At 53.4% G+C, this 10,808-nt stretch overlaps 2 protein-coding genes across 2 annotated transcripts; both read left to right on the top strand.

Annotated features, from left to right (window-relative positions):
- Positions 1-1,453: 1,453 nt before the first annotated feature.
- On the top strand, positions 1,454-5,845 carry LOC101754475 (alpha,alpha-trehalose-phosphate synthase [UDP-forming] 6). The gene is made up of 3 exons (XM_004985094.4): positions 1,454-4,484; positions 4,761-5,034; positions 5,128-5,845. The coding sequence occupies exons 1-3, from the start codon at positions 2,494-2,496 to the stop codon at positions 5,458-5,460; spliced, it is 2,598 nt and encodes an 865-aa protein (XP_004985151.1). The 5' UTR covers positions 1,454-2,493; the 3' UTR covers positions 5,461-5,845.
- A 2,410-nt stretch (positions 5,846-8,255) lies between these two features.
- LOC101754873 lies at positions 8,256-10,325 on the top strand. The gene is made up of 3 exons (XM_004985095.2): positions 8,256-8,568; positions 8,732-9,456; positions 9,528-10,325. The coding sequence occupies exons 1-3, from the start codon at positions 8,269-8,271 to the stop codon at positions 9,955-9,957; spliced, it is 1,455 nt and encodes a 484-aa protein (XP_004985152.1). The 5' UTR covers positions 8,256-8,268; the 3' UTR covers positions 9,958-10,325.
- The last annotated feature ends 483 nt before the right edge of the window (positions 10,326-10,808 follow it).

The raw sequence follows: 10,808 nt of genomic DNA on the forward strand, positions 1-10,808 counted from the left end.
GGAGTAACTGCATAGGTGAATCAAAGGAAATTCACTTTACTTTCATGTGTGGTAGTAAGATTATGTACATGGTTGCTTCTAATAATCTAGGGTTTTCATGCAAGTTTTCAAGAATAACTAAAGGTTTCTCAACTGAGTTAAAACAAGAAAAAACATGCAACTCTTCGTAACAAATGATGAAAGAATCATGTATATATTGACACGACTAAGTTACAAGAACTGAAGCAAGCAATGGGTGAATTAGTCCAACTGACAAGGAATAAGCCCCATCATAAGGTCACAACAGCACAGGTAGGGCAAAGCTAGAAAAACTACAGCAAGGACCAAGTGAATCAGCCAATGACATTCACTAGTAACTTGTCAACAAGACTTTGAAGGAATTTTGGACAAGCATTCAACAAAAGGTTCATTCTCGCATTTCAAAGAAGGCCCTTGCTACTACTAAGGTTCATTCCGAAAGAAACGAACTTGCAACTTATGATTAAGAACAAAGCCATAGTTCATCACTATCGTGTTGTGATACTAATCCATATGAATACAATAGTTGAAATTGGGAGAACAGTATTGCAGCAAGGGTTAGTTAGCAGGTGCTATGATTATTTATCTCCCATAGAAAAGCATCGATGCAAAAAATGCAATGATTCATTTAGGCTAAATCCGTTGCACAAATGGTTAGATGCAGATACCATATCCCTACTAAATTTCGCTCAACCTCAATTAGGATAGATCATGATGATGCGTTCATAGCACTCTTTGCATTCAAGAAAACCAAAAACACTCTTTGCAGAGACCATATCCCTACTGGATCGAATTATCGAAGGGGGGAGGAGATCCAAGTAGCAGGAGCTCGATCTGGGGAGGATAAGGAGGAGAGAGGAAGGGCTCACCAGATCTTGGGATGAGGCAAGGCGGGGCAGTCACGGAGCAATGGTAATGAACCGGCAACGGGGAGGACGCGGAGGCGACGAGGGGTGGCAACGCCTAGATGAGGACAGGGACGCGGAGAAGCGACGACGCTTGGTTGGAGGGGGCAGCGTGGTGGAGCGGACGGGGACGGCGAGCGAGTCGCAGAGCTGTCGGGCGGCGAGTCGCGGATGAGGATGGGGTTGCGGCGTCCGAACCTGAGAGGTGGGGAGCGCTGTTCCAGGAAAAACAGCGGATAGGGGGTGATGACCCGTGATCGTGGGCTGCCAAACGACGGGAAAATTTGATCCGAGGCCGAAATCCGCGTGGGGGTCTGGGGAAAACAAGGGGATCATGTGGGAATTTGGGTTCCCCGTGAGGCCTAAAACAGAAATTCTGATGCAAGTAAAAAAGCAAGAAATTCAGGCACAAACTCACACGGCTTTCTTTATTCGTTTCCCTGTCAAATTGTCTACACCGCCAGGCTCTCTTTCGCTGTCGCCTGATGTATAAAACCAATAATTACACGACAGGATCGGCCACCGAACCCTGTCCAACCCGGTAAATTTCTATTTCCTCCCCCACAATTACTTCCAGGTTGCAGCGGCAGTGCACTTGTTCTGCTGTGCTCTTCTCCCTGAGCCGCCGAAAGATCCAAGCGCAAGGCCACCAAAACCAAACCAACCAAGGGCTAGCCTCCTCCCGATCTCCGGAGAAACTCATTCTTTTCTGCTCCCCGTTTCTTGTACTTTCCTCTCGCTCGTCTTCGATCCGTCTCCCACAAGGAGAGGGAGAGCCGAGCCGGTGAGATCATTGCCGTCCCTGTCACTCCCTCTCTATGCGACTCGCTTGTCCCCGTCGTCTGATTGATTAATCCAAGGGCATGGATCTCCATGAGGACGCCGGAGAGGTCAGCTGAGCTCGGAGGTTCTTGGGCAGCTGCTGCTATAAAGCTGTTCTCCCCTCCCAACCACTTCCTCCTCATGAAAGATGAGCAGCTCTTGATCGCATAGGGGTTGAGGAGCAAAGCCGGGTTGGAGATTTTTCCGGGTTTCTTTTTTCTCTGATCTTTTTCCTGCACTTTTCCGTCTGATATTTATCAGCTTCTTTTACTCTACTAGTAGAGCTGCTTGCTTGCTTGCTGAAAACCCCCTATTTTGCTCGCTTAGAAAGAGGTTGGATTTTTACTGCAAATACCCAGCCAGTCTCTGAGCCGACCTTTTTCCACCACTCAGGCGAGAACAACAGCGTCAGTTTGCAGCAGAAGAAAAGGTTCTCCCTTGTATTGAAAGCACACAAATTCCCTCCTATCTCTCTCCAACTCACTCCCATCACTCCTAGGGGTGAGCATAGTGATACAGGTGGCTGCTTGTTGAATCCAGTGTGCGCCACTTCTCCAACAAACACTGCGAGCTTGTTGCTATCCTGCAAGGAACAGCGTGCTAAGGCATCCGCTCCTCTCCTAGTTCTTGCGTCGATCCGACACCAATCTTGGATTCTGCTGCACGGATTGTGCTTCTTCTAGCAAAAGGCCCAAACATTTGATCCAGGCCACCTCTCGGATCCTTTGCAAGAAGCAGGCGGCCAGCCATGGTGTCCCGCTCCTACTCCAACCTCCTCGACCTGGCCACCGGAGCGGCGGACCAGGCGCCGGCGCCGACCGCGCTCGGCGCGCTCCGGCGCCGGCTCCCGCGCGTGGTCACCAACACGGGTCTCATCGACGACTCCCCGGCGTCGCCGTCCACGCCGTCCCCCGCGCCGCGGCCGCGCACCATCGTGGTGGCCAACCAGCTCCCGATCCGGTCCCACCGCCCGGCGTCGCCGGAGGAGCCCTGGACCTTCGACTGGGACGAGGACTCCCTCCTGCGCCACCTCCACCACACATCGCCCCCCTCGATGGAGTTCATCTACATCGGCTGCCTCCGCGACGACATCCCGGCGGCCGACCAGGACGCCGTGGCGCAGGCGCTCCTCGATACCCACAACTGCGTCCCGGCCTTCCTGCCGCCCGACATCGCCGAGCGCTACTACCACGGCTTCTGCAAGCAGCACCTGTGGCCGCTCTTCCACTACATGCTGCCGCTGTCCCCGGACCTCGGCGGCCGCTTCGACCGCTCGCTGTGGCAGGCCTACGTCTCCGCGAACAAGATCTTTGCGGACAAGGTGCTGGAGGTGATCAACCCGGACGACGACTTCGTGTGGGTGCACGACTACCACCTCATGGTGCTCCCCACCTTCCTGCGCAAGCGCTTCAACCGCATCAAGCTCGGCTTCTTTCTGCACTCGCCGTTCCCCTCGTCGGAGATCTACAAGACGCTGCCCGTGCGCGAGGAGCTGCTGCGCGCCCTGCTCAACTCCGACCTCATCGGCTTCCACACCTTCGACTACGCGCGCCACTTCCTCTCCTGCTGCGGCCGCATGCTCGGCCTCTCGTACGAGTCCAAGAGGGGGCACATTTGCCTCGAGTACTACGGCCGGACGGTGAGCATCAAGATCCTGCCGGTGGGGGTGCACATGGAGCAGCTCAAGACGGTGCTCGGTTTGCCGAAGACCGAGGCCAAGGTGGCTGAGCTGATGGAGATGTACATGGGGAAGGGCAGGGTCGTCATGCTGGGCGTCGACGACATGGACATCTTCAAGGGAATCAGCCTTAAGCTGCTCGCCATGGAGGAGTTGCTGCGGCAGCACCCCGAGTGGCGTGGGAAGCTGGTGCTGGTGCAGGTCGCCAACCCGGCGCGAGGGCGGGGCAAGGACGTCGCCGAGGTGCAGGCCGAGACGTACGCCATGGTGCAGCGCATCAACGAGGTGTACGGTGAACCAGGGTACGAACCGGTGGTTCTGATCGACGAGCCGTTGCAGTTCTACGAGCGCGTGGCGTACTATGTCATCGCCGAGGTGTGCCTGGTGACCGCGGTCCGGGACGGCATGAATCTGATCCCCTATGAATACATCGTGTCCCGGCAAGGCAACGAGAAGCTGGACAGGATGCTGCGGCAGGGGAAGCCAGAGGAGAAGAAGAGTATGCTGGTGGTGTCCGAATTCATCGGTTGCTCACCATCCCTGAGTGGCGCCGTCAGGGTGAACCCATGGAACATCGAGGCCGTGGCCGACGCCATGGAGAGCGCCCTTGTGCTGCCTGAGAACGAGAAGAAATTGCGCCACGACAAGCACTTCCGCTATGTGAGCACCCACGATGTGGGTTACTGGGCCAACAGCTTCCTGCAGGACCTCGAGAGGACCTGCAAGGATCATTCTCATCGGCGGTGCTGGGGCATTGGCTTCGGCCTGCGGTTCAGGGTGGTATCGCTAGACCGGCACTTCAAAAAGCTTTCCTTGGAGAGCATTCTGATGGCGTACCGGAATGCGAAGACGCGTGCGATTCTGCTGGACTATGACGGCACGCTGATGCCACAGGCGATTAACAAGAGCCCGTCCGCGGAATCGGTGAGGATACTGAACAGCTTGTGCAGGGACAAGAACAATGAGGTGTACCTCTGCAGCGGGTATGATCGGCGCACTCTCCATGAGTGGTTCCCTTGTGAGAACCTTGGCATAGCGGCGGAGCATGGTTATTTCCTCAGGTATGTGCTACTTAATTCGATGTCATAACCCTGGACAACTGATAGATTATGTTCTAGTTCACTATGCCAAGCTGAACATTGTGTCAGTATTCTGAAGAAATGTTTCAGAAACCTGCTTAGTTCGACACAACCGCATAGTAGCATTGGAATGGAACATAGTATGCAACAGTAAAGTATGGAAGCTGCTCAATTTTTTGCTGAGACATACATACACATCACTAGAAACTGTCCAGTTCAGTGATTTCTGATCTCTGAATGTGTTATTACTGAATGGAGGTCTAAGAGGGACGCAGAATGGCAGACCTGCATCACCCCTGCGGACTGCAGCTGGAAGCAGATCGCAGAGCCGGTGATGTGCCTCTACAGGGAGACGACGGACGGTTCAACCATCGAGGACAGGGAGACGATCCTCGTGTGGAACTACGAGGACGCCGACCCTGACTTCGGCTCGTGCCAGGCCAAGGAGCTCGTCGACCACCTCGAGAGCGTGCTCGCGAACGAGCCCGTCTCAGTGAGGACCACACCTCACTCTGTCGAAGTGAAACCGCAGGTGACTCCTCGCTCTCGTTCTTCACTATCTTCATCTTGATCGACATCATGTTCTTGGCGCAAATAATCGACATCATTTCCTTCCTTTTCGCAGGGCGTGAGCAAGGGCCTGGTGGCGCGGCGCATGCTGGCGTCGATGCAGGAGCGGGGCCAGTGCCCGGACTTCGTGCTGTGCATCGGAGACGACAAGTCCGACGAGGACATGTTCCAGCTCATCGCCACGGCCGCCTGCGGGGACTCACTGGCGTCCAAGGCGGAGGTGTTCGCGTGCACCGTCGGCCGCAAGCCCAGCAAGGCCAAATACTACCTCGACGACGCGGCGGAGGTGGTGAGGCTGATGCAGGGGCTCTCCTACGTCTCCGAGGAGCTGGCCCTGGCGAACCACCGGGATGAAGACGAGGACTCGTCTCTGGACGTGTGGGAGTAGCAGGCTAGCGGTAGCCGGTAGTGTTCAGCGTCCTGCAGCAGTTGGGATTGCAGCCTTGCATTGCAGGTGCAGGGCGACAGGGCGTAATATTTGTGTTGGCTCACTTGGAGCTTTCGCGCGCCGAGTAGTTTTAGATGTGTAAATGAGGTATGCTTTTCAGGGTAATGCATTGTCAGTGGCATGAACCTAGTGATGCTGTAGTTAATTACTACGATGATCCTAGTACTGATTTCTTTGGAGGCCTTGAAGGCCTGTTTGAGATGCTGCCAGTATAACCAGGTCAGTGGTAAGGAGTAGGCAGATCTGAAGTTCCATTCTTCTTTTTCTCGTATGTGTGTATACCTCTTGGAATAAATAGCCATCTGATTGCCTGTCAGTTCCTTAAGTAGTTTTAGATGTGTAAATGAGGTATGCTTTTCACGGTAATGCATTGCCAGTGGCTTGAACCTAGCGATCATGTAGTTACTAGAATGATCCTAGTACTTGTTTCTATGAATGCGTTGAAGGCCTGTTTGAGGTGCTGCTAGCAGATCACCAGATCATTGGAAAGGAATAGGCAGATCTGAAGTTCCATTCCTCTGAAGACCATAATTTTTTCTCGCCTGTGCGCGTATACGTCTTGGAAGAAATAGCCATCTGATTGCCTGTCAGTCCTTAAGTAGTTTCTTTTCGAGTGATGTCAGTTACTTATGATTGAGCCGGCCTAATAAAGAACTGGTATTACCAAACTTTGGTATAATATAAAGAAGCTACAAGTTGAAGCCAGATCTTTGAGCGCTGTGACCTGACCAATATTCAAAAACGTGCGTCAGCACCTGGCTACCTGATCAACAAATCCAATCCCAATTTTTCTGGGAAAATTTTTTGTTACTTGCGAAATACTTCTTTCTGTGAATGCCACGAATTTTGGTACCAAAAACTGTTGAAATCAAGGGGCATACTGATGTTTGGTTTCATTGTTCTGAAGAGCAACTCTGACAATTTTACTTCACATGATGCTCAAATGCTCTGATAATTGTTTTCTCCCCTGAAATAATCAGATTAGGATTTTGGTCGGTGCAAGAAAAAAACTATTTGAAGTTGTTAGCCATTAGACGGTACAAGTTTGACTCATCGTCTGGAGTTCAGGAACCTTGAAAGAAGCAGTACTAGTAATACTATACACAAGGATAGAGCCACCAGCCACACAGCTGATTATCTCATTAACAAATCCGATCCCTATCTTCTTGGGCAAAATAAACAAAGTGCAAAAGGACAGTGTAACAAAGGATTTCGCTATTTTAAGCAATCTGCAGGCTGCAGCACCGGGGCATTGGCTATCAGTCTATCACCCAGAGAAGTTCAATCTCGGACTTGGTCACTGCTTACTAGATCGTACAAGCTTATGTCGCAACCTCTCCAATGACAGTCAATGGGTCAAACCTGAAGCTTTCACCCGTGAAACTCGCGTCTAGCCGGCGTAGCTATCAGGCGCAAAATACACTATACACATACACCAATCGCTTTCTTGCGAGCATTGTTAGGGGGTGAGGGGTGTTCGGTTCTTTTGGTTCATGAACTGGACTAAATTTTAGTCCCTAATCTATTTGGTTACATGGATTAAAGTTCATTAATGCAGTTGAACAAATACCCTTTTACCCCTGCTACCCGCTGCGTGGTACCCCTGCTACCACCGTCTGGTTCAGCCAGAATGAACTGCAGATATGGATTGCAATAGCACAGTGAGCCCATGATGGAAGCTCTTCCTCGGTGCGGCGACGGTGGCGGTAGCAGTGGCGCCCGGTCCCTTGCCTTCTCCTCATCCCTCCCCTTCCTCTCCTTCTCCCTCTCCCTCTCCTCCTCCCTCTCTTCCTATTTATTCCTTCTAGATCTCGATCTGCGACTTCAATGGCGCGAGGGCATGGGAGCGCAGCAGCGTGCGCCTTGGGCATCCGTCGCCTTCGGTGCGCGCCTCTGGCCGGCCCTAGCGCGGCGGCAAGCGGACTTGGGCGGCCGGCCCAGCGCGGCGGCAGGCCGCCATGGATGACTTGCCTGGCGGCGCACTGCGACAACGCTATGCGGCCAGGGGCAACTGCTACCGTCGGCGACGGCGGGGGACCAGGCGGGAGGGACGCCGACGGTGACGGCGGCAGGCGGGAGGGCAATGGGGGCCGGGCAGGAGGCGGCGGGAGGAAGTCGGGTGGGAGGAAGGGCAATAAATGAGAGAGGTAGGGGTGTCCCTTAGGCGGTGTTTGGATCTTTACTCCGGACTAAAATTGATGTCACATCGAATATTCGGAGACTAATTAGAAGGACTAAACATGAGCTAATTATAAAACTAATTACATAGATAGAGGCTAATTCACGAGATGAATCTATTAAGCCTAATTAATCCATCATTAGCACATGTTTACTGTAGCATCACATTGTCAAATTATGGACTAATTAGGCTTAATAGATTCGTCTCGCAAATTAGCCTCCATATGTACAATTGGTTTTATAATTAGTCTATATTTAATACTCCTAATTAGTATCTAAACATTCGATGTGACAGGAATTTTAGGAGCTCTAAAGAACAAACACCCCCTTAATTCAGTTTTGTGGACTAGAAGGATAAAGTTTTTAGTCCAAGGTATTAAAAAAAGTATTAAAGTACCAGTGGACTAAAGTTTAGTCAGAACGGCCTTAATCGCAAGAAATCTTCGGGTCAATGCTTGCACGTACGGGCAACGAAGAAAAACGGTGCCATCTCTGTGCTATAAACAATAACAAACCCTCGTCTTCCTTTTCAATTCGTTGCGCCGGCACACTCGAGTGTTTGTGGAGGAAATGGAGAGCAGCGAGGCGCGGCGGCGGTGGACGCTGGCGCTGGTGACCGCGGCGGCGCTGCTGGAGCGCGCGGACGAGGCGCTGCTGCCGGCGGTGTACCGGGAGGTGGGCGCGGCGCTGGGGGCGTCGCCCACCGCGCTTGGCTCCCTCACGCTGTGCCGCGCGGTCGTGCAGGCCCTGTGCTACCCGCTCGCGACGTGCGCCGCGGCGCGCCACGACCGCGCGCGCGTCGTCGCCGCCGGTGCGTTCCTCTGGGCCGTGGCCACGCTGCTCGTCGGCGCCTCGGGCACATTTCTCCAGGTGACCAGTCACCGCCGCGTGTTGTTTCGCGCGTCCCCTCCACCGGCTGACAAGCGGGCCTCCCAAACAGTTTTTTCCGTTGGGTTTTTCAGTTCCTGTTAGAGCGCGCGTTAATTACCTGAATGAAGGGTGTAAGCCTGTAATTAGAGGAGCTCTGTTGCAGATGGCGTTGGCCAGGGGCTTCAACGGCGTCGGGCTGGCGCTGGTGGTGCCGGCGATCTACTCCCTGGTGGCCGACTACAGCGACGACGCCACGCGTGGCTTGGCGTTCGGGTGGGTGGTGATGGCGCAAAGCATGGGCCACGCCGCGGGGAACTCCCTCGGCGTGCTGCTCGCGGCCACGAGCTTCGTCGGCGTCCCAGGCTGGCGGCTGGCGTTCTACGTCCTCGCGCTCGTCAGCGCCTCGCTCGCCGCCCTGACATGGCTCCTCGGCGCCGACCCCCGCCCACGCACCGGGAAGGCGACGGCCACGGCCGCGCTGGCCCAGCTCGTCCGGGAAGCCAGGGACGTGGTGCGGGTGCCGACGTTCCAGATCATCGTGGCGCAGGGCGTGGCCGGGACCATCCCGTGGTCGGCGCTCAGCTTCGCCGCCATGTGGCTGGAGCTCGTGGGGTTCACGCACTGGCAGACCACGCTGATCACCAACCTCAACAGCCTCGCCAACGCGCTCGGCGCGCTGTTCGCAGGGTTCGTCGGGGACCCGCTGGCGCTGCGGTTCCCCAACACGGGGAGGATCGCGCTGGCACAGGTGTGCACCGCGTCCACCGTCCCGCTCTCCGCCGTCCTGCTGCTCGGGCTCCCCGACGACCCAACGGCCGGGGCTGCGTACGCCGCCGCATTCTTCATCTTGGGCTTCGCCATGTCCTGGTGCCCCGTCGCCACCAACAAGTAAGCTAATAGCCAGCGGTAATGTTGATCCATCTGGCACCTCGATCGCTCACCCCGCCGTCTCTTTGCAGCCCAATCTTCGCGGAGATCGTGCCAGAGAAGGCGAGGACGACGGTGTACGCGATGGACAGGTGCTTCGAGTCGGTGTTCGCCTCGTTCGCGCCGCCGCTCGTGGGCATCCTGGCGGAGCGCGTGTTCGGGTACCAGCCGGGGGCGTCCGGCACGAGCGTGGACGTCGACAGGGAGAACGCCGCCGCGCTGGGCAAGGCTGTGTTCGCGGAGATCGCGGTGCCAATCACCGTGTGCTGCCTCACCTACTCCGCGCTGTACTGGACTTACCCCGCGGACAGGCAGCGGGCGCAGATGGCCGCTCTGCAGGCGGCAGCGGAGGACCAGGACTGCGACTGCGAAGCAAGTGTAGTTGCCAACGCTACTACTGCAGCAGATGGCTTGAATCAGGCGCTACTAACCGGGAACAGAGAAGCAAATTCTGCAGAGTAATGCATGCCTCCATGTAGAACCACTTCAGCTTTCAGGGAATATCTTCTTTTTTGAAAGACAGCTTTCAGGGAATATCTTCATGGGGCACGCACAGTTTCAAATGTTGTATATACATATAGGGGAGGTATTTTACTCCAGAACATCGTATGTGTACGATATAAAAAAGTACTCCCTCCATCCCAAATTACTATTCGTTTTGGCTTTCCTAGGTATAGAACTTTTATTACGTATCTAGACATATTATGTATGTAGGTGTATAGCAAAAGCTATGTATGTAGGTGTATAGCAAAAGCTATGTATGTAGAAAAACAACAAATAGTAATTTGGGACGGAGGTATTATATTAACTACAGCAGTGTTTAAAGTCAACGTAACTGGTTGAGGTTTGGTATCTGAGCATCTGTTCAACGATGAAACATGGCTGGGACATGTATTGGTACTTGCCGATCGAGTAGTACACCATACTGGCAAAGGGCTGGACAAGAGAATGAAACAACCCTAAAATAACATTTCTGTTCTGGAGACTGAGAGTAAACTTAACATGAAACAATTATTTTGGAATAGCTTTGTTCTAGAATCTGATAAGTCATGGACTCAACCATCCATCCATTATTGCAAGTCTTAAAAAGGTGCTAAACAAAACAAAAGAATAGCAAAACATATAAAATGAGTTCGTGACGCAAAAACTAAGCAGAAAGCCTATTTGAACTCCACCCATGGCTTACGAAGATCTCCATAACCGTTGTCTACAAAATATGATACGGCCAATTTCATCATTGTCCAGCTTCCTTTCTTCTACAATAATGTTCAAAAATGAATCCGACAAGCAGCCTTGTATTTAAGAATATATCC

Source organism: Setaria italica, chromosome IX (genome assembly GCF_000263155.2).
Source record: "Setaria italica strain Yugu1 chromosome IX, Setaria_italica_v2.0, whole genome shotgun sequence".
Taxonomy (NCBI): domain Eukaryota; kingdom Viridiplantae; phylum Streptophyta; class Magnoliopsida; order Poales; family Poaceae; genus Setaria; species Setaria italica.

Bases quoted from the DNA above. Each gene is read 5' to 3' on its own strand.
- LOC101754475 (XM_004985094.4), top strand. From the start codon at position 2,494: ATGGTGTCCCGCTCCTACTCCAACCTCCTCGACCTGGCCACCGGAGCG. The intron at 4,485-4,760 runs GTATGTGCTACT...TACTGAATGGAG, and splicing joins GAGCATGGTTATTTCCTCAG to GTCTAAGAGGGACGCAGAAT. The intron at 5,035-5,127 runs GTGACTCCTCGC...TCCTTTTCGCAG, and splicing joins CTGTCGAAGTGAAACCGCAG to GGCGTGAGCAAGGGCCTGGT.
- LOC101754873 (XM_004985095.2), top strand. From the start codon at position 8,269: ATGGAGAGCAGCGAGGCGCGGCGGCGGTGGACGCTGGCGCTGGTGACC. The intron at 8,569-8,731 runs GTGACCAGTCAC...GCTCTGTTGCAG, and splicing joins CCTCGGGCACATTTCTCCAG to ATGGCGTTGGCCAGGGGCTT. The intron at 9,457-9,527 runs GTAAGCTAATAG...GTCTCTTTGCAG, and splicing joins TGCCCCGTCGCCACCAACAA to CCCAATCTTCGCGGAGATCG.